Here is a 24508-nt window from a genome sequence, read left to right as displayed (position 1 = left end):
TGGTAGACATTGAACATTTCTGGGTGTCCAAGGAATCAACACCCTTTGCATGGAGACAGCCAAGTACTCACATGTCAGAGACATCACAGCAATGACAACGTTAGACGACTCATTCCAGTCTAACGAGTACATCTGATAAACTTACAAATTCTCTGACTGGTGTTGAGCAAGTACCTTGTCACTAGCTGTCCAACACAAGGCATTCCTTTTTGACCAGCTGTGGACACCTGCCAGTGATGTACTCATCAGATATTGTCTTGAGTCTAACTTAGATAGATTATTCATTGAGATGAATATCTCTGAGGTGGAGGAGGGTGCAGGTGACAGCCTTGCTGGTGCATCTCTGAGCATTCAGTGGCTTTGTTTCCAATAAGTTGTTCTTTTGTGTCTCACTGTCAATACGTGAGCAGTTGTTGTTTTCCCCAGCCAATCCTTTCTTCATGAGATGCCTGATGCCGAGAAGCCCCCCTCACCCCGCAACCTTCCTTGATCATCCTGACCTAGGTTATGGGCCAGTTTTTGCCAGTAAAGGAAAGCACTGAATCTGATGGAAGTGAATGAAAGAGCAGTTTGTGATCATACATGAGTGGGAGAGGTAGCCAGATGTCCTCAGTGAGTGAGACAGAAGGGCAGAGGGCAAGAAGTCTTGGTAGTTCTAAAAGATTAAGATTGTCAGCTCTTGTGTTGATATGATGAAGGTAACGCTGAGAATTGTTGTTCATCAGTATGAGTGAGTTGTATGTGAAGTTTTCTTAATTATTTGAGAGATGTGAGTGTCGCTGGCTGGCCAGCATTTATTGCCTGTCCCTAGAGTTAGAGTGGATTGTGACCCTAAAATATGAGGCAGATGATAGTAGATACTGCCACGTAACCCTGCAGAGTGCAGAAGATCATTTACCCTCTTTCTGTGCTACTTTTCACAGAGGAAACCAGAATGACCTGTGTTGTCATCTTTGAAGCATCAGGCTGGGTCTTGGAGTTCGCCTTTTCTGCAGTCAGTCTGGAAAAGCACTGAACTTGTTTCTACCACCTTATCCATGATAATCTCAAGATATTTGTCCATGAAGCATGAAGCTCACTTAGATTTTATGTGCAGAGACACAGGAGATGGATGAGGAGCTAAATGAATATTTTGCATCAGTATTTATGTGGAGAAGGACATCAAAGCTAAGAGTACTTGGGAGATAAATAGTGATGTCTTGAAAAGATTTCACATTACAGAAGAGCAGGTGCTGGAGATCTTAAAACATATAAAGGTAGAATAAGCCTCAGGACCTGATCAGGTTTTTCCCAGAACATTGTGGGAAGCTAGGGAAAACATTGCTGGGCTCCTTACTGAAATATTTGTTTCATCAATAGCCACAATTCAGGTGATGGAAGACTGGAAGTTAGCTAATGTGGTGACATTATTTAATAAAGGCAATAAGGGGAAGCTGGGGAACTATAGACTGGTGAGTCTTATGTCAGTTGTGGGTACATTACTGGAGGGATTTCTGAGGGATGGGATTTACATATGTTTAGAAAGGCAAGGATTTATTTGGGTTAGTCAACATGGCTCTGTACATGGGAAAGCGTACCTCACTAACGTGATTAATTTTTTTTATGAAGAAGTGACATAGAAGATTAATGATGGCAGAGTGGTAGACGTTGTTTACATGGACTTCAACAAAGTGTTTGATATGATTGCACATGATAGACTGGTTAGCAAGGTTAGATCACATGGGATCCAGGGGAAGCTAGGTTTGATCACATGGGATCTGGTGGAGCTAACCAATTGGATACAAACTTGGCTTGAAAGTAAGAGACAGAGGGTGATGGTAGAGCGTTGCTTTTCCAGGAAGTCTGTGACTAGTGGTCTGCCACAAAGATCAGTGCGAGATACATTGCTTTTCATCATTTATATAAATGATTTGGATGTTAGTATCGGAGGTATGATTTAGTAGGTTTGCGGATGACACCAATGGTGCAATGGACAGTGAAGAAGATTATCTCAGAGTACAATAGGACTTTGGTCAGGTGGGCCAATGGGCCAAGGAGTGGCTGTTAGTGTTTAATTTAGATAAATGTGAGGTGTTGCATTTTGGTAAGGCGAACCTGAGCAGAATTTATATAGTTAATGATAGGGCCTTTGAGAGTGTTGCCAAGGGGTCTGAGGGGTGCACATGCACAGTTCCTCAAAAGTAGAGTCGCAGGTAGACAGGGTGGTGAAGAAGATGTTTTGCCCACTTGCCTTCAATAGTCAGAACATTGAGTATAGGAGTTGGGATATTATGTTGTGGCTGTACAGGAGATTGGTGATGCCACTTTTAGAATACTGCATACAATTCTATGGGGTTGCCCTTCTATGGGGTCCATGTTGTTAAACCTGAGAGGGTGCAGAAAAGGTTTACAAGGATGTTGCCAGCAGGTCTGGAGGGTTTCCGTTAAAGGGAGAGACTGAATAAGTTGGGGCTGTTTGCCTGGAGCTTAGGAGGTTGCGGCTTACAGAGCTTTATAAAATCATGAGGGGCATGGACAGGGTGAATAGCCAAGGTCTTCTTTTTCCTGGGGTGGGAGAGTGTAGAACTAGAGTGCATAGATTAAAGGTGAGATGGGAAGGATTTGAAAAGGACCTGAGGGGTGGTGCATGTTTGAAACAAACTGACAGAGGAAGTGGTGGAGGTGGGTAGAATTACAACATTTAAAAGGCATCTGGATGAAGAGGAAGATATGCTGGCAAGTAGGACTAGGTCAGACTGAGGGTGGTTGGCACAGATAATTTGGAAAGAAGGGTCTGTTTCCATACTGTATGACTCAATAGTTCTCAGAATCATGTGTTAACACTCAGACATAAGCAACACATTGTTGACTTGCAGAATCTGAAGTGGTGTGCAGCTTGCCTTTATATATGGCACAAGAGGCCTGTAAACCAGAAGCTCCTGGCACTGGGCAAGGACTTCCATCTCACCCAGCAAGATATTCAGTGAGAAAACAGCCAATGTTCCAGCTGTATAATTAATGAGTTGAAAAATGGAAGATCGTGTACAAAACATCACCCGAGGTTATGGCAATGTTGACAACATAAAACTTACTCATCACCACACTTGAACTGCAAATGAGAAAATGCAGCCGAAAGATCCAGTCAATTTTGGTGCAGGTCATTGCATTATCACATTCACCATACTTGATCTGCTGGTTCAGTTTATGCCCTCGAGTGTCTCAATTAGCTATAAGCACACATTTCAAGCTTTGGAATGGTGCCAAAGATTAGTGTTTGAAATGAAACTGCTAGTAAACTGTTTTAATTTTCAACATCACATTTTGTTATTTTCTTTTGAAAAATGTAATCCACTTTCACCTGTCAAGTGTTCTGTCTTGTAATTTTTTGGGCATATTACAATGTGTTATACTGGTTAAAACTTGAGCGTTATTGCTATTGTCTGCCATCAAAGAGAATGACAGCATGCAGTTATTCACATTTCACATTAATGATGAGCAGCAGGTTGTATGAAAAGCCTTCGACACAATCCTGTAATTGCATTATTAAGAAATGTGTGAGCATTAAACAGATGTGCTTTGAGAATTGGGATTGTGCAATTTCTGAAGGAGTGATATCATATTCTAAACTTATTATGATTGACATATTTCGAACATGGATCCCAGAACAGACTCTTTAGCAAAGCTAATGTTTCTTTTTTTAATTATGTAGACACAAGCAGCATGGTGGTAGCTTTGGTATATTGCTTAAAATGTTCATATCTTTCTCATATGCATCTAGCACTAGTCATTTTTTATCAGGTAACAAGATGTTCATAATATGCATGGATTCTCAAGGTATTTCTCATATGCAGACAAATCATTGAAAACAGTATGTATAGAACCATTAGACAACAGAGTAGGTTTTTAGAACCATACTTATAGAACCATTAGATAATAAATTAGATTTTGAGCAGAGTGGGGCTGAATGATAGGCCCAAGAAATTTATGGAAATTAGACCTTGAGCTTCAAAGTTGGCATGGACTGCACTGCTAAGTCAAGTGGGCTATTGTGGGTATTGGAGAAGTGTGTAACTTGTTATGTTCTCAGCTGATGTCTTTACTATTCAAGTCAAATCTTACATTCAACTCTAGCTTGGCAGATCATATTTTGTTTTTTTTTATTTTAACAAGGTGGTCTTTCACTAAAATGTAAGAGCACCATGCTGCATTTGGATTTATTAGTAAAGAAGAAAGTTCTTAGCAAAATAACTGAAGATAAAATAGAATAAACCAAACTTAAGGGGAAGCAAAGGCCTAGTGGTATTATCACTAGACAATTAATACAGGAGTCAAGAGTGTGGTGCTGGAAAAGCACAGCAAGTCAGGCAGCGTCTGAGGAGCAGGAGAATCGATGTTTCAGGCAAAAGCCCTTAATACAGGAGCTCTCTAATGCCTCTGGGAGCCTGCCTGCGTTTGAATCCTGCCTGGGAAAATAATGGAATTTGAATTCAATAAAAAATATCTGGAAATAATAATCTACTGATGAATAAGAAGCCATTGTTAGAAAAACATATCTGGCTCACCAATACACTTCAGGAAAGGCAATCGGCCATCCTCACTTGGTCTGGCCTACATGTGACTCCAGACCCACAGAAATATGGCTCATAACCAGCTTCCCTGTGCAAAGTCTCAGCAAAGGAATGAAACTGGACGGACAGCTTGCATTGACCAAGGCACCGGAAAAGACAACAGCAGAAAGAGCCTGTCAATCCTACAAAGTCCTCCTCACTAATATCTGGAAGCTAGTGTAAAAATTGGCAGAGCTGTCTCTCAGATGATTCAAGCAACAGGCTGACTCGTGAAATTATACCTTGCAGACAATGTCCCACACACCACCATTACCATCACTATTTCCTGCCCCACTGGCAGGACAGACTCAGCAGAGGTTGTTGCACTGTGGTGGCACAGTCAGGAAGGAGTTGCCCTGGGAGTTCTCAACATTGACCCTGGACCCAGTGAAGTCTGATTTTTACAGGTTAGGCATGGGTAAGAAAACCTCTTGCTGATTACCATGTACCATCCTCCCTCAGCTGATGAATTGGTGTTCCTCCATGTTGAACAACACCTGAAGGAAGCACTGAGGGTGGCAATCACGCAAAATGTAAGTTGGTTGGGGGATTTCAATGTCCACCATCAAGAATGGCTCAGCAACAGTACTACAGATTGATGATCAGGTCCTAAAGGACATGACTATTAGACTCGATCTGCAGCTGGTAGTGAGTGAATCAACAAGAGGGAAAAATATATTTGACCTCATCCTCGCCAACCTGCCAGCTGCAGATGCACCTATCTATGACAGTATCAATAAGAGCGACCACTACACAGTCCTCATGGAGATGGAGTCCATTTTCACATGGAAAATACCATCCATTGTGTCACATGACACTATTTTTTCATAGAATCCCTACATTTGTTAAACAGGCCCTTTGGCCCAACAGGTCCACACTGACCCTCCGAACAGTATCCCACCCAAGCCCATTCCTCTACATTTACTCCTGACTAATGCACCTAACTTACACATCCCTGAACACCATGGGCAATTTTAACATGGCAAATTCACCTAACCTGCACACCTTTGGACAGTGGGAGGAAACTGGAGCACCCAGAAGCAAACCCGCACAGACACTGGGAGAATGTACAAACTCCACACAGACAGTCGCCCGAGGTTGGAATCAAACCCGGGTCCCTGGTACTGTGAGGCAGCAGTGCTAACCACTGAGCCACCATGCTGCACCAGTATGACCTTGTTAAATGAGGCAGACTTTGAAACAATCTAGCTGCTCAAGACTAGGCATTTTTTGGAACAGCTTGTCATGGAGCCCACAAGGGAGCAGGCTATTCTGGACCTAGTGCTTTGCAATGAACCAGACTTTATAAAAGATCTTAAAGAAAGGGAACCTTTAGGAAGCAGCGATCATAATATGGTAGAGTTCAGTCTGGAGTTTGAAAGAGAGAAGGCAAAATCGGATGTAATGGTGTTACAGTTAAATAAAGGTAATAATGAGGGCATGAGAGAGGACCTGACAAAAATAGACTGGAAGCAGAGGCTAGCGGGGAAGACAGTAGAGCAAAAATGGCAGGAGTTTGTGGGTATATTTGAGGACACTGTACAGAGGTTCATCCCCAAGAAAAGAAAGATTATCCAGGGAGGGATTAGACAGCCATGGCTGACAAAGGAAGTCAGGAAATGTTTTAAAGAAAAAAAGAGATCCTATAAAGTGGCCAAGAGCAGTGGGAAATCAGAAGATTGGGAAGGCTACAAAAACAAACAGAGGATAACAAACAGAGTAATAAGAAAGGAGAGGATCAAATATGAAGGTAGGCTAGCCAGTAATATTAGAAATGATAGTAAAAGTTTCTTTCAATACATAAGAAACAAACGACAGGCAAAAGTTTACATTGGGCCACTTCAAACTGATGCTGGAAGCCTAGTGATGGGAGATAAGGAAATAGCAGGAGAACTTAACAACTACTTTGCGTCAGTTTTCACAGTGGAAGATATGAGTAATATCCCAACAATTAAAGGGAGTCAGGGGGCTGAGTTGAGTATGGTTGCCATTACAAAAGAGATAGTGCTAGAAAAGCTAAAAAGTCTTAAAATTGATAAATCGTCTGGCCCCGATGGGATACATCCTAGAGTTCTGAGAGAGGTGGCTGAGGAAATAGCAGAGGCATTGGTTGAGATCTATCAGGCGTCACTGGAGTCAGGGAAAGTCCCGGATGATTGGAAGATCGCTGTTGTAACCCCCTTGTTCAAGAAAGGATCAAGACAAAAGATGGAAAATTATAGGCCAATTAGCCTAACCTTGGTTGTTGGCAAAATTCTAGAATCCATCATTATGGATGAGGTTTCTAAATTCTTAGAAGAGCAGGGTCTGATTAGAACAAGTCAACATGGACTTAGTAAGGGGAGGTCATGCCTGACAAACCTGTTGGTATTCTTTGAAGAGGTGACAAGTAGGTTAGACAAGGGAAACCCAGTGGATGTGGTCTATCTAGACTTCCAAAAGGCCTTTGATAAGGTGCCACACGGGAGGCTGCTGAGCAAGGTGAGGGCCAATGGTGTTCGAGGTGAACTACTGGGATGGATTGAGGATTGGCTATCTGACAGAAGGCAGAGACTTGGGATAAAAGGTTATTTTTCGGAATGGCAGCCGGTGACGAGCGGTGTCCTGCAGGATTCAGTGTTGGGGTCACAGCTGTTCACATTATATATTAATGATCTGGATGAAGGGACTGGGGGAATTCTAGCGAAGTTTGCAGATGATACAAAGTTAGGTGGACAGGCAGGTAGTACTGAGGAAGTGGGGAGGCTACAGAAGGATCTAGACAGGTTGGGAGAGTGGTCCAGGAAATGGCTGATTGAACAAATGCGAGGTCTTGCACTTTGGCAAAAAGAATAAAAGCACAGACTACTTTCTAAACGGTGAGAAAATTCATAAAGCCAAAGTACAAAGGGATCTGGGAGTGCTAGTCGAGGATTCTCTAAAGGTCAACATGCAGGTTGAGTCCGTGATTAAGAAAGCGAATGCAATGTTGTCACTTATCTCAAGAGGGTTGGAATATAAAAGCAGCGATGTGCTACTGAGACTTTATAAATCCCTGGTTAGGCCCCATTTGGAGTACTGTGTCCAGTTTTGGTCCCCACACCTCAGGAAGGACATACTGGCACTGGAATGTGTCCAGCGGAGATTCACACGGATGATCCCTGGAATGGTAGGTCTAACATATGAGGAACGGTTGAGGATCTTGGGATTGTATTCATTGGAGTTTAGAAGATTAAGGGGAGACTTAATAGAGACGTACAAGATAATACATGGCTTGGAAAGGGTGGACACTAGGAAATTGTTTCCATTAGGTGAGGAGACTAGGACCCGTGGACACAGCCTTAGAAGTAGAGGGGGTAAATTCAGAACAGAAATGCGGAGACATTTCTTCGGCCAGAGAGTGGTGGGCCTGTCGAATTCATTGCCGCAGAGTGCAGTGGAGGCTGGGACGCTAAATGTCTTCAAGGCAGAGATTGATAGATTCTTGTTGTCTCGAGGAATTAAGGGCTACGGGGAGAATACAGGTAAGTGGAGCTGAAATGCACATCAGCCATGATTGAATGGCAGAGTGGACTTGATGGGCCGAATGGCCTTACTTCCACTCCTATGTCTTATGGTCTTATGGTCTTATAAGGTTCATGTGGGCCAATAACAATAGCAGAATTGTACTCCAGCACAATCTGAAACTTTATGGCCTCAGATACTGAAGCAATTCATGTTCAAGTGCAACAATCTGGACAATATCAAGGCCTGGGCTGAAAAGTGACAAGTAACATTCACGGCACACAAAGACCAGGCAATGACATTTTCTAATAAAAGACAATCTAGCCACTTCCCTTGGCATTCAATGGTGTTACTATCACAGAACCCCCACTATCAACATTCTGGGGGTTACTATTGAGCAAAACCTCAAGTGGACCTGCCAAAAAAATACAATGGCTACAAGAGCAGAGACAAGTAACACTGCGGTGAGTAACTCACCTCCTGACTCCCCAAAGTCTGTCTGCCATCTGCAAGGCAGAAATTAGGGGAGCTCTTGGCCTAGTGATTTTGTCACTAGACTATTAATCTGGAGACCCACCTAGTGTTCTGGAGACGTTGGTTCAAATCCCATCATGGTAGCTGTTGACATTTGAATTCAATAAAAGTCTGGAATTAAAAATTTAATGATGGCCATTAAACCATTGCCAATTGTCAAGAAAAATCCATATGGCTCACTAATGTCCTTGAGGCAAGGAAACAGCCATCCTTACCTGGTCTGGCCTACATGTGACTCCAAAACGCCCTCTGCACAATTAGAGATTAGCAATGAATGCTGACCTGCATGAATGCCCACATCCTGTGCATGAATCAAAGCTAAGTTAGGAGTGTGATGGGATACACCTCACTTATCCAGAAATATGCAGAGCCAACACTTAAAAAGATTGACACTAGCCAGGAGAGCAGAATGCTTGATTGGCATCAAAAGTATTCATTCCTTCCACCACCAATGCAATATCAGCAGAATATGTTATCTTCAAGATGCATTGCTGAAATTCACCAAAAATCCTCCAACACACCTCCTAAACCCATGACTGTTTTTCTGGAAGGACAGGGACAGCTGATCCATAGGAGTACCACTATTTGCAAGTTCCCTTCCAACCAGTCACCATTTTGACTTGGAAACAGATTATTGTTCTTTCACAGTCACTGGGTCACAATCCTGGAATTCCCTCCCTCAAGGAATTATAGGTCTATTAACAGCAGGTAGACTGCAATGGTTCGAGAAAGTAGCTACACTCACCTTCTTAAGGACAAAGAGGAATGGGCATTAAATACTGGACAGCTAGTGACATCACATCCCATGAGTGAATAACAAAAACATTTATATATATAATCTTTCTTAATTTACAAGACTTGGTAAACTACAATTCAATTTATTCCAACAGCACTCACCAGTCAGAATTCCAGTTTCAATCATGAGGACTTAACTGTGACTTCAGTTCCCAATGTGGAAAATCTGATCACCTCTTCCTTGAACCTTCATACAGCTGAGCTGAGACTTTCTCAGCTTCAAGTAACTCCTTCAAGATTTTAACCAAACAATTCTGGCCTGCAACTTTAAAGTTAAAATCTTCACGCTGAGAAATCCTATTTCTTGATAGTTTTAAACCTTCTTTAGGCGCAACTCCTTTTACACATCCAACTTCTGTCAAGTTTTCTGCAAAACTGCCAAACTGAAAACTAAGCAAAAATAAAATTCCATTCTGGAAATTTCTACATGAAGCCTCATGCACCACTGTTTACTCAGTTCACTCAAAAAAAACTTTACCAATCAAAACTAAAACCCATTACTGTCTAGGAAGTTTCACTCTCATCCTGTGTTTTACTGTGTTTTTCTGTGGCACCAGAAATACTTACAGGTTAATTCATTAAATCTCTTAATCAAGCCATGCCACAAGTTCAGAATCCAAACTCTAAAATAATTGATATTCAAGTACATGTAAATAGCACACCTTAAATGACAATTTACAGCTTCTGTGTTCGTAGATGTTTTTATTTCATACTTTAATTTCAAAGGAAGCTAAAGCAAACAGATGGGGCTGCATAATAAGGAGGTACAGAAGAAGCTGTAGAATCCTCTTCTGTCCTTGATAAGTATGTACCTGTCAAGCAGAGAGGAATTGGTCAAGCGAGGCAACTGTTATTCACTTAAGAAGTTGAAGCTCTTGTGAAACGAAGTACATTATTTGTAGTTCAACATGATTGTAAATAGGACCCCATGAATTTGTCTTGTCATGTTATAAAATGATGTTCTACTTTTTCCCTTCAATTCATTGACAAAGGCAAGCTGTATGTTAACTATTCAGTTGGCCATGTTAATCAATCAGTCAATCAAATTGAGTCATTGTTACATTTTGACAGATGCAGTAAATGTTGTTTACTGCGGTCTGTCTAGCCACCTGAACATGAGTACCATGAAAATTCTAAACCTCTGTGATAATAGATGCCTACTAGGAGAAAGTGAGGACTGCAGGTGCTGGAGATCAGAGTCAAAGAGTGTGGTGCTGGAAAAGCACAGCCGGTCAGGCAGCATCCGAGGAGCAGGACAATGGACGTTTCGAGCATAAACACTTTATCAGGAATCCTCAAATGCCCGAAACGTTGATTCTCCTGCGACTTGAGTTATTACTGGATTAGTGGTGCTGGAAGAGCACAGCAGTTCAGGCAGCATCCAACGAGCAGCGAAATCGACGTTTCGGGCAAAAGCCCTTCATCAGGATTCCTGATGAAGGGCTTTTGCCCGAAACGTCGATTTCGCTGCTCGTTGGATGCTGCCTGAACTGCTGTGCTCTTCCAGCACCACTAATCCAGTATTTGGTTTTCAGCATCTGCAGTCATTGTTTTTACCGACTTGAATTATTAACCTATCCTTTTTGGGTGTTAATATATTTTTGTTTTATTGTATATTTATTTTCTCTTTGGACATAATTGAATGCTTTGTGGTATATTTTGTTTCAGTAAGTGGGGACATTTCTAAAATACTAATTAAATACTTTGTGGTTCATTTTTCTCTTAGCTCACCACAAACTCAAATGCAAAGAACACTACTTTGCATGTCCAAATGGACGATGTATTCCAGCTTTTTGGATATGTGATAAGGAAGAGGACTGTGAAGATGGAGCAGATGAATCCCATTGTGGTACCCACTCTTTTATATTAGTTACACTTCATGTTTTATCAGGTTACAGCCACCGTTCAGTGATGACATTTTTAACTCTGAGTCAAAAGGTCATTTTTGTTTCAAGTCAAACTCCAGAGATTTTGAACACACAATCTTGGCTGACAACTCATTGTAATACTGAGGGAGCACTTCCCCATGAAAGATGCGTCCCTTGGTTGAGGCATTATTCTGTCTGCCATTTCTATTACTTATCAAAAATCCAATAGCATAACACAAAGAAAAAAGTCACGGATTCCTCCTACGAGTCAACATATGTTTCTCAACCAAGATCACTAAAGGTCAATTGATTTGTGAATTGTCACATCACTGTATGTAGTATTTGCAATGTAATACTATTTCCTGCTTCAATTTTCTTTTGGTGGCAAAACCCCTTTGGAATGTTCTGAGGTCATTTTTTTTAATGCACTCATGGGATTGTGTAGATATCCAAAATTAATCTAGTCGTGGCAAATGGGACTACATTAAGTTAAGGTATGTACTTAGCATGGATGAGTTGGACCTGGAGGTTTGTTTCCATGCTGTACATCTCAATGACTCTATGTCACAATCTGGGCCAGCATTCATTGCCCGAGTTGCCCTTGAGAAGGTGATGGTGAAGTGCTACAGTCCATGTGCCGTAGGTAGTTCCACAATGCTGTTCGGGAGGGAATTCCAGGATTTTGATCCAGTGACATCAAAAGGATGGTGATACATTTTCTGGTTTCATTGTTTTTCAGATTTTCTAGTGATTTTTTGGAATTGAATGGCTTGGTAGGTCATTGTTGTGGGCAGATTTCTTTCCCTAAAAAAACATTATGACAACGGTATGGCAATCAATATTGGTTTCATGGTCACCATTAGATTTGTCATTCAAAATTATTTTCTTAAATTCAAATTCAATCACCTTTCACGGCAGGATTTAAACCCAGGAGCCAGAATATTACCTAGATCTCTGGATTATTATTCTAGCAGTCATATCACTGGGCCTTCGTTTCCCCCTATGAAAGGCACTATACAAAGGCAAGATTCATTTTCTTCTTTCAAAGAGTTGAACCTGAACTTTGGCTTCTTTACTGTCTCAGTGAAACCAGAAGAAACATTATGGTTAGATTGATAGACAGCTTTAAAACAACATGCTTGGACTTATTGAATTATTAACTAACGGAGTAGTCTATAATTTTATTCATTAAAAAATGTATTTTTGATCACTAGAAACAGACACTTCACATCAACTGACTGTTATTCATTTTATAATTTTGAACATATTGCTCGTTCAAGGGTCCAACACAATAAGCTAAGCTCACTGATTTTTACTTTACATTTCGAGCTTCACTGTTAACTCAGTCCCCGATATAAAAGAAAGTTCAGATTTCCTAGATGGACAAAAGTATTATGGAGAAATATGACATGAAAAAATTATGGCCAACCAGAAAAGTTCACCTGCAAAAATTTATGGTGATTCCATTCACTGCTGGAGCCATTGTTTGCCTTCTGGACAACAGCTTTTAACATTGATAAGGTTGCAAGAAGGCAGGGAGTTTTGAGTCTATTAACTAAACACCCATATTTAAGAATTTTCAATCTTAGACATAAATTTTACTATATGAATTGCAGTGCTGCAAGATGGTAATTCAATGATTATGAAAATAACTATTTCAATTTTCATTCCTGACAGACTCAGACTCAATGAAGCATAAATTGTAAAGTGTATGAGCGGCACTAACTTACTACAATCTAGCAAAGCATTAAATTGGTACTAACGTTACATTTTCCTTTGTTCGCAGATTCATTCTGTACTTGGGATCAGTTTGAATGCCCAAATCACAAATGTATCTCTAACCGTTGGGTCTGTGATGGTATGAATGATTGCCGGGATGGTGCTGATGAAGCAGTTTCCCTCTGTGGTAGGTTTTCAATTAGAAATTAGATAATGATAATGAATCCACTGCATGTTTTCTCTCATAGTTAGTGGTATCAGCTCATGTCTAATGGAAAATTTAATTCTTATGATACCCAGTTGTTTTTTAACCAGTTTTGAAACATAACATGAGCAAGTGTTCAGTTATCTCATTCTTAAAAATGTACTTAACCCATCTGCATGATGGTACCAAATTCTATAAATATCAAATACACCCATGATATCGGAAAATCCCATTTTGTTTTCAACTCAAGTCCAAATTTTTTGGTCACATAGTCTGTGTTCAATTACCAAAGAGATGTATTCTGGAGTCACCACCAAAGCAAAATTATAGTGTTAGAGCATTTTGTTTCACATTTAGTAGGGACGATCTACACGTGTGGTGGTGCAAAGGCGTATATTCCAAATTAGAGAATTAGATTTGCTTTGTAAACATAGATTTTATTTTTTATATTTAACATAATCCCTCCATTGGAAAAACATGATATTTCTAATGATGTTTGGAACCATTATGTTGAAATAGGGTTTCACAAATATGGCCTCTGAAGTAAGGTATGATGTCGCTGTAACTTCAGTAATTACGTGTTAGTACTCAGCTAGAAGGTTGGAATTTGTACAGCACAGAGCATGTTGCTCTGCAACTTTATCACCATTCATATATAATTGATAAAGATTATTTAACAGTAACCAAGAATTCTGGCCTAAACTTGTATGAAGACCATGTTACAATACTTCAAGTAGCTTTTCAGCTGGGTGAAAGGCAGGGTGCAGTTGGTAGGTTTTCCAACAGAAATGGCCCAGCCACGTCTCAAAGCTTAGGAAGGGTGAGGAAACAAAGCACTTCCCATTCCCTTTCCCACTCTGTCAATAAGACCACAGGTGTATACAGCAGATGTATGTTGTTTCCAGGTTTCACTTAAAATTCTTGCCCCTCTATATGTGAGCCACTTACATTTTTTATCAATGTATTAATTATTCAAGATAGAACTAAATTGGAAAATGGTTTTGAATATGTATGTTGCAAACATGACAGTACTACATACCCAGTATAGATTCCAGAACATCTGGTTCTCTATTTGGGGAGGCGATGGCCTCATGATATTATTGCTCGACTGTTAATCCAGAGACCCAGATAATGTTCTGGGGACCTGGATTCAAGTCCCACCATGGCAGATGGTAGAATTTGTATTCAATTGAGGGAAGTCTGAAATTAAAAGTCTAATAATGATCATGAGTCCAATGCCGATTGTGAGAGAAACCCATCTGGCTCGCTAATGTCCTTTTGGGAAGGAAACTGCCATCCTTACTCGGTCTGACCTGTATGTGACTCTGGGCCAACAGCAATGTAGTTGACTCTTCCCTCTGGGCAATTAGGGATGGGCAGTAAATGCTGCCTAGCCAACGATACCCTCATCCCATGAATGAATAAAGAAAGAGCATCTTTGTCACCAGCTTCAAAGTCCAGTGTAAGTAGGATGATTGCATTCCAACGTTAAGATTTTCATTGTGCAATCATCCAAGTCAGACATGATCAAGGATAATACCTGATCTGAGGAAGTGTGCTATAAATTTGTGATTATGAGGGAGAAAACAATGAATTTTCTTCACCTGAAACTTGTGTAGTTTATAAGTAGGCCTTGTAAACTGCATTGATTCATTCAGCTTAATTATCAGTTGACAATTACATCGTATCTAATTGTGCAAATATGGAACCTGAACCTGAACTTGAAATAGAATCAGAGAATCTCTACAGTGCAGAGAGAGGCCATTCTACCCATCCAGCCTGCACAGACCCGTCCTATCCCCTTAATCCTGTATTTACCAGGGTTAATTCACCTAGCCTACATGCCTCTGGACACAAGGGGGTAATTTGGCATGGCCAATCCACCTACCTGGCACATCTTTGGAGTGTGGGAGGAAACCAGGGCACCCAGAGTAAACCCATGCAGACACAGGGAGAATGTGCAAACTCCATACAGATAGTTGCACAATGTTGGAATCAAACCCCTACCCCTGGGTTGTGAAGAGGACATAAATAACCTACAACGGAACATAGATAAGTTAAGTCAGTGAGCAAAGATCTGGCAACTGGAGTACAATGTGGAAAAGTGTGAAATTATCTATTTTGGCATAGAGTCACAAAGATGTACAACATGGAAACAGACCCTTCAGTCCATCTTGTCCATGCTGACCAGATAGCCTAAACTGATCCAGTTCCATTTTCAGCACTTGCCCATATCTCTTTCAACCCTTCCTATTCATATATCCATCCAGATGTCTTTTAAATGTTTAAAATGTACCAGCCTCCACCACTTCCTCCAACAACTCATGCCATGCACGTACCACCCTCTACATGGAAAAGTTGCCCCTTATGTCCTTTTTAAATCTTTCCCCTCTGACCCTAAACCCTCTATTCTGGATTCCCACACCCCAGGGAGAAGACCTTATCTATTTACCCTGTCCATGCCCCTTATAATTTTATAAACCTCTACAAGGTCACCCCTCAGCCTCTGATGCTCCAGGGAAAACAGACTCAGCCCTTTCAGCCTCTCCCTAAAGCTCAAACCCTCCAACCCTGGCAACATCCTGTAAATCTTATCTCAACCATTTAAAGTGACACCTGCCTTATAGGGGGGAGATCAGATTTGCAGAAAAGAAAATTAAGATAACATATTATATAAATAGTGAGAGATTGCAGAGATCCGAGATTCAGAGAGATCTGGAAATCTCAGGATGAATAATATAAGTTTATTTTAAGTAACCAGAAAAGCTACAGAATATGGAGTTTATTGCAAGGGAAACTGAATGCAAGAGTAGGGAGGTTATACTTCTGATACATGGAGCATTGATGAGACTGCATCCAGAATAATGCAGTACTTATGGAAGGATGTTAAGGCATTGAAAGCAGTTCAGAAACGATTTACTAGAACTGGAATGAAAGGATGAAGAAAGGCTAGACAGGCGAAGCCAGTATCCTCTGGAGTTTAGAAGAGTGAGGGGTGACTATGTTGAAACATACAAGATCCTGAGGGAACTTGACCAGGAGGATGTTGAAAACATGTTTCCTCTTGTGAAAGAATCTTAGAACTAGGGATCATGATTTAAAAATAAAGGGGTGCCCATTTAAAACAGACGCAAGGAAATATTTTTTCCCCTCAAAAAGTTGAGAGTCTTCGGTATTTGTTTCCTCAGAAGGCAGTGGGTGTAGAAACTTAATTTTTTTTAAGGCAGAGGTTGAGAGATCTTTAATTACCAAGAGGATAAAAGATTCTCGTGGATATATGGGAATATAGAGTTGAGGTTACAATCGGAACATTCATGATCTTATTGAATAGTGGAGCGGGCTCCAAAAGCTGAGTGGTCTATTCTTGTATGTGTGTTCATATGGATAAAAGAGGACAAAGTGAGGACTGCAGATGCTGGAGATCAGAGCTGAAAAATGTGTTGCTGGAAAAGCGCAGCAGGTCAGGCAGCATCCAAGGAGCAGGAGAATCGATGTTTCGGGCATTCCTGAAGAAGGGCTTATGCCCGAAACGTCGATTCTCCTGCTCCTTGGATGCTGCCTCACCTGCTGTGCTTTTCCAGCAACACATTTTTCAGCAGTGTTCATATGGATGTACAATGTCTGTGTATAATTTTGTCATCTATTTATTGTTTCAATTTTTACACTGTCTGAGGAACCTTGCATTTCTTTAATTTTCTCGTTATATTGTATTGACTTTGATTTTCCTCATTTTTATGTCCCTCATTAATGAGAAGAAAACAAATTTTAAATATTATGCTGCTTGTTTGAGGTAGAGGAAAATAAAAGGATGTTAAATAGGAAGTGAATAAAACAGTCAAGTTAGACCTTGAGATGCTCCAGTACACATACAATGGGTGTGATGGCTGCCTTCAGTGCAGAAATTACAATAGTTCAATGAAATCATTTACTGACTCATAAGATACAACTGTTTGTAGTTTGGAACATCTGCAATTGTCATCAATTTCACTTCAGCAAATCATTGAATGAAAATAAAAATATAATTTGTTGACAACAATTTATTCTGATTCCCAATCTCAATGAGAAATGAATGTTTTTCCTTATCCTCGACCCAGTATTTTAAGCTTCTGCGGAAGGAGAACTGTACAATAAGGAAATTATAATGGGGAACAAAGAAATGGCTGACCAACTAAATACATGCTTTGGTTCTATTTTAACAAAGGAGGACACAAATAACATACCAGAGATGTTGGGGAACGTGGGCCTTAGTGCAAGTGAAATACTAAGCAAATCAGTATTACTAGGGAAATGCTTTTGGGGATTTATTTTATTCATGCACAGGAGGAGGGCATTGCTGACTAGGCCAGCATTTACTACCCACCTAACTGAGAGCAGTTAAAAATCAACCACATTGTTATTGGTCTGGAGTCACATGTAGGCCAGACCAGAGGGGTTATGATGGCAGATTTCCTTCCCAAAAGGGCATTAGTGAACAAGATGGGTTCTTCCAACAATTGACAGTGTATTCATGGTCATCATTAGACTTTTAATTCCAGATATTTATTGAGTTCAAATTCCACCATCTATCATGGCGGGATTTGAGCACAGGTTCCCAGAACATTATCTGGGTCTCTGGATTGATAGTCCATCAATAATACTACTCGTCCATTGCATCCTCCTTGATGGGATTGAAAACCAGTAAATTCCCAGGCCCTTATATTTTAAATCCCAGAGTATTTAGGAAAGTAAACTTAAAAATAATGGATGCATGAGTTGTCATTTTCCAACATTCCATCGAATGAACAGTTCCCACAAATTAAATAGTAGATAATATAACTCATCTGTTGAAGAAAGGAGGCAAATAGAAAACCAGAAATTATCTTGATTTGATTTGATTTATTATGATTTGATTTGATTAGTCATGTACCTAGGTACAGTGAAAAGTCTTGTTTTGTGTGCAGTACATGCAGCTCACAAGATACAAAATGCATTAGGGTAGTAGAACAGAGCAAAGAATACAATGTTACAGCTGCAGTAAAGATGAACTGAGAGCAAGGTCATGGTTAAATTTAAAATTTGAGTGGTCCATTCAGAAGGTCAGGCAGCATCCAAGGAGCAGGAGAATTGACGTTTCGGGCATAAGCCCTTCTTCAAGAGTTGAAAAATGTCCTCGGATGCTACCTGGCCTGCTGTGTTTTTCCAGCAACACATTTTTCAGCTCTGATCTCCAGCATCTGCAGTCCACACTTTCTCCGGGTCCATTCAGAAGTCCTGTAGCAGCAGGAAAGAAGCTGTTATTGAATCTCTTGGTATTTATGTTTAAGCTTTTGTATCCTCTGCCCAACAGAAGAGGATGGAAGAGATTAAAACTAGGATGGGGGGAGGAGGGGTCTTTGATTATGTTGGCAGCCTTCCTGAAGCAGTGAGTAATGCAGATGGAGTCAATGGATGGAAGACTAGTTTGCATGATGGACTTCGCTGTGTTTGCAACTTTCTATAGTTTCTTATGGTCCTGGGCGGAGCAGCTGCCATGCCATCATCCCGATACCAAAGAAAAGATATGCAACATGTGTCAACAACTACCATCCATTGGCTCTGACCTCCATAAGTATGAATTATTTCATGAGTTTAGTCCTGGCTCACATCAACTCTAGCCTTCCAGCCTGCCTTGATCCCCTGCAAGTTGCCTACCGGTGCAATAGCTCCATTTCCCAACCCTACATTCATCCCTGAAACATCTGGATAATAAGGATACCTACATCAGGCTTTTACTTATCAACAGCAGCCCCTCCTTCAACACTACAAGCCCAACCAACCTAATCTCCAAACTCTGAGTCCTAGGTCTCTGCTCCACTGTCTGCAACTGGATCCTCAACTTCCTGACCCATGGAGGCAAGCCGGGAAAATAGGCAACACCACCTCCTCCACAACAATCCAGTCCTTAACACTGGAACCCCACAAAGATGCATGCTCAATCCCCTACTGTACTCTCTGCATATCCATGACTGTGTAACCAAATTTTGTCCCAACTCCATCTACAAGTTCACCGACGACGACACTGTTGTAGGCCACATATCAAACAATGAAGAGACAGAATACAGGAAAGAGATAGAATGCTTGGTGATATGGTGCAAAGATAATAATATCTCCTTCAATGTCAGCAAAGAGCTGATCATCAACTTCAGGAAGCAAGAAGGAGGACATTCCCCTATTTATATTAATGTAGCTGAGATTGGTCATGTTCCTAGGAGTGATGATCACCAGAAATCTGTCCTGGACCACCTTTGTTGACATCACAGTTAAGAAGACACGACAATGACTCTTCTTCCTCAGAAGGCTAAGGAAATTCAGCTTGTCTGTAAGGATTCACATTGACTTTTAGAGATAGACTTTTATAGCATTCTATCTGGATACATCACGAATTGGAATGACAACTGCTCTGCCTAGGATTGTAAGAAACTACAGAGTTGTGAACACAGTCCAGACCAGCACACATCCATTCATTCCATCTATACTTTCCATTGCCACAGAAAGGCAGCCAAACACTATCAAAGACCCCTCCCACCCCGGTAATAATCTCTTCCAACCTCTTTTGTCAAGCAGAAGATACAAAGCTTAAGTACATGTACCAACAGATTCAAGAACAGCTTCTTCCCCACTGTTATCAGACTTCTGACTGGACCTTTCAAATTTCAAATTTAATGTTGATCTTGCTCTCTGTGAACCTTTTCTGCAGCTGTAACATTGTATTCTTTGCTCTGATCTGTTACCCTAATGCACTTTGTATGGTATGATCTGTAGGTACTGCATGCAAAACAAAACTTTTCACTGTATCTAGCTACATGTGATAATAATAAAGCAAAGAATCCTGAAGAAGGGTTTATGCCTGAAACGTCGATTCTCCTGCTCCTCGGATGCTGCCTGGCCTGCTGTGTTTTTCCAGCACCACATTTTTCAACTCTGGTAAATGCTAGAGTCAATTCTAAAAGAATTATAATTGAGTATTTGGAAGACAGTGGCAGGATCAGACAGTCAGCGTAGATTCATGAAAGGGAAATCATGCTTGACAAATCTTTGAGGACAGAACTACTAGAGTTGAGGAAGGGGAACAAGTGAATGATGTTTATTAAGGTACACATGATTGGGGACGTGTAGAATTAGTTTCCACACAGGAAAGAAAGAATAGGAATAAACGGGTCATTTTCCAAATGGCAGTGTGATATTATGGTGATTAGGTGCTAAGACTCCAGCTATTCACAATCTATATTAATGATGTGAAAGAGGGAAGTAAATGCAATATTCTAAGTTTGCAGATGACACAAATTTGTGGGGTACTGTGAATAGTGAGAAGGGTGCAGTGATGCTTCAGCATGATTTGGACAAGCTAATTGAATGGGCAAGTGAATAGCAGACGCAACATAATGTGGATAAATGTGAGGTTATCTATTTTGGTAGAAAAAGCAAGAAGGCAGATTGTTACCTGAATGGCCATAGACAGGGGAATATGCATCGGAGCTTGGGTGACCTCATACAACAGTCGCTGAAGGCAAGGATTCAGGTGCAGCAGGCAGTAAAAAAGGCAAATGGTATGATGGCTTTCATTACAAGAGAGTTCACGTATAGGAGCAGGGAAGTATATAGGGTATTGCTGAGACCGCACCTGAAATATTGTGTGCAATTTTAGTCTCCTTACCTGAGGAAGCATGTTCTTGCTATAGAGAGAGTGCAACAAAGACTTACTGGACTAATTCCTGGGATGGTGGGACTGACATATGATGAGAGGTTGAATTGGTGAAGAATGTGTTGCTGGAGTTCAGAAGAAAGAAGGCGTACCTCAGAGAAATCTATAAAATTTTAGATAAGTGAGATGCAGAAAGGATGTTCCTGGTGGCAGGGGAGTTCAGAACCAGGGGATCATAGACCAAGGATACGGGGTATGTTGGAGCGAATCTTTATGGAGACACTAATTTTTCAGGAGACAAACAAAGGCATGTGGTAACTTTTATTGATGTTTTTCACCGTATAATACAAAGAGAGGCCTTAAAAGCTTCCCTCAAATCTGGCCTTGACGTGAGGGTTCAATTACCCGCTAAATCTGCTGCGCAAATCAGAAGAAAAGTTCAATGACACTCTAATTTCAAGATTTTTTTTCTTAATCGTTTTATGGGATGTGGTAATCACTGGCTGGCCAGCATTTATTGCCCATCCATAGTTGCCCTTGAGAAGACGGTGGTGAGCTGCTTTTTTGAACTGCTGCAGTCCACCTGTTGTGAGTAGACCCACAAGCCCATTAGGGAGGGAATTCCAGAACTTTGACCCAGCAACAGTGAAGGAATGGCGATATATTTCCAAATCAGGATGGTGAGTGGCTTTGTCTTTCTGGATGGAAGTGGTCGTGGGTTTGAAAGGTGCTGTGTGAGGATCTTTGGTGAATTTCTACAGTGCATCTAGTAGATAGTGCACACTGTTACAACTGAGCATTGGTGGTGGAGGGAGTGGATGCTCTTTGATGCAGTGCCCATAAGCAGGCTGCTTTGTCCTGGATGGTATCAAGTTTCTTGAGTGTTGTTGGGACTACGCTCCATCACACTCATGACTTGTACCTTGCAAATGATGGACAGGCTTTCGGGAGCCAGGCGGTGAATTACTTGCCATAACTTGCCTCTGTCCTGTTCTTGTAGCCACTGTGTTTATGTGGTGAGTCCAATAAAGTTTCTGATCAATGGTAGCTCCCAGGATAGTAGGGGATTCAATGATGGTAACACCACTGGATATCAAGGGGTGTTGGTTAGATTGTGTTTTGTTGGTAGTGGTCATATCCTGGTATTTGTGTGGTGCGAATGTTGCTTGCCACTTGTTTGATTAAAATGTCTTTCGTACATTTTTCTTATACCATTAACATGGCAGCATATATTCCCTGCCCATGTATACTATTGGTTAATTAGTGCCGGGTTGGTCATCCATAATTGCTATAAAAGTCTATCTCTAAAAGTCAATGTGAATCCTTACAGACAAGCTGAATTTCCTTAGCCTTCTGAGGAAGAAGAGTCATTGTCGTGTCTTCTTAACTGTGATGTCAACAAAGGTGGTCCAGGACAGATTTCTGGTGATCATCACTCCTAGGAACATGACCAATCTCAGCTACATTAATATCATTCAATGTGTGATCTTGTTGCTATGCTCCAAATTGACTATTTTAGAAGTGTGGGAAACTTTAGTTTCAACGATCGCTTGTAACCTTTTATCTCTCAACTAGGACAGATAAGGAAAGCCCCTTATAATTAGTTTTAAACCTTTCTTTCTAATATTTTAGTGATTAGTATATATCTTTTTTGAACACATCGGAATTTATAACTATAATTATCTTGAAGAATCTTAATTAAAACCTACTTGTTTTATGACCGATTAGGAAAAGACTCAAAAAGAAACAGCAAAAATGGCTGCTGGTAGGCCCAATAGGGTAGGCCATTTATGTCTGAGATGAGGAGAAATTTCTTCATCCAGAGAGTAATGAGCCTGTGGAATTCACTACCAAGGAAAGCAGTCAAGGCCAAAACATTGCATGATTTCAAGAAGGAATTGAAAATTGCACCTGGAGCTAAAGGGATCAAAAGATATTGTGGAAAACCAGGAGCAGACTATTGAGTTGGATGATCATCTATGATCATGTTAAATGACAAAACAGGGCCAGATGGTCCACCACTGCTCCTGTTTTTTTATGTTTCTACCCTGGATGTGTCATGAGGTAGATAAAAGGACATTAATCCCAGGACTATGGTTGTAATTGGTAATTAATGTTTCTTCAACTTTTCTTCAAAAGTATTTTTCAGTGAATGTTTGCCAAAATATTACAACCAATGCTTCACATTAGACATTGAAAATTTTAATTTGCTGAAATTTCTTGACTGTTCATGTCCAACTTTAACTGAAATACCAGAAATGTGTTTTAGAGGGAACAATTAATAAATCATAGGTACAGTGCATGTAAGAAGTTGCAAAAGGTTATATGACTGCACAACCTAAAAATTGGCAATTTAAATATTAATGTTATTTTGTGTCAACCCAGCTTGTTTTTTTTAATGCTGCCAGGTGATGCTGAGACTGCAACTGAACATGTGAAGCAAGTGCTTCTTCCACTGTTATGGCTCAAATAAATACAGCCAATTTGAAAAATTTCAACTGGAGGCTTTTCTAAGCTTGTTAACATAGCTGGTATATTCTCGCCACTGCAATTAAACATTTGTTTTGCCAAAAGAACAAGCCTAATCATGCTGTCTTTCAGTATACACAAAGGGGTACCTTCTTAATAGAATGCTGATAACCCCACTTCTAAAAAATATTTATGGTTGTTGACCTTCATTTTCATAGTCCATTTCATTCAGTGCAAACATGAACTGTAACATGAACAATGCCAGGCCAAGCACAGCACTCTTACAGTGATGTTTACTTGACAATGTAAGATCTTTATTTCATAAGGATTGTGAAAGGTTCCATTCAGACAGGCCAATTTATTGACCACAAGATTATGATGGATGAATGATGGAAGCTTCAGGGAAGTCACGTCTGACACACGGAGCCAAACAAGGTGATAAATAGCTGCCCAAATAAGCTCACTACAAAGTTCACAATGAAGGTCATGAACAAACCTTACAAATAACAAAAAAAAATCAAGATAAGGCTTTGATCATAGTGAAAATTAGCAGCAAAGAATAGATGTAGGCACGTACAGCATATATTGATCAAACGTTGAAAATGGTACTTCTTACTTCAATAGAAATTAATGAACTTACTGACTCACCACATACTTTTCATCAAAGGCCATGTGGTGTTTCACAACAGTGTCAATTGTATGATATTGGCCAGATAGACAATTTGCATTGTTTGCTCACCTGAACTAGACTTCTGTAAGTAGATGTTTTACTTCAGAATGCATTTAATCCATGAAGGACATCAATTATCCAGACAGTTTAGCTATTTAAATGGGAAGTGTCATGGAATCATATAATCCCCATAGTGCAGATAGAGGCCATTCAGCCTATTGAGCCTGCACCAAACTTCTGAAGATCATCCCACCCAGTTCCACCCTGAACTCCACACATCACAAGACACTACGGGCACTTTAGCATGGCTAATCTACTTTACCTGCACATCTTTGGACTGTGGGAGGAAACTAGAGTACCAGAGAGAAACTCATACAGACTTGGGGAGAACATGCAAACTCCATACAGACAGTGACCCAAGGCTGGAATTGAAGCCTAGCACAGTGGTGCTGACCACTGTGCCACCCAAGTTTTGATGCTATTGCTGGTTCTCAATTTAGAGGCTGATATTATTGTTAT

The 24508-nt window shown here is 40.6% G+C and overlaps 1 protein-coding gene across 1 annotated transcript in view; it reads left to right on the top strand.

Moving 5' to 3' along the window:
* LOC140482363 (low-density lipoprotein receptor-related protein 1-like) overlaps positions 1-24508 on the top strand; it is a 1932271-nt gene that overhangs the window by 1600303 nt on the left and 307460 nt on the right. The window contains exons 50-51 of the mRNA XM_072579726.1: positions 11125-11247; positions 13053-13172. Coding sequence (XP_072435827.1) covers positions 11125-11247; positions 13053-13172 — 243 coding nt within the window. The remainder of the gene's footprint in view (positions 1-11124; positions 11248-13052; positions 13173-24508) is intronic.

This window comes from Chiloscyllium punctatum, chromosome 10, assembly GCF_047496795.1.
Source record: "Chiloscyllium punctatum isolate Juve2018m chromosome 10, sChiPun1.3, whole genome shotgun sequence".
Lineage (NCBI taxonomy): Eukaryota > Metazoa > Chordata > Chondrichthyes > Orectolobiformes > Hemiscylliidae > Chiloscyllium > Chiloscyllium punctatum.
The sequence above is the reverse complement of the archived record's forward strand: the minus strand, read 5'-3'. Positions and strand labels throughout refer to the sequence as shown.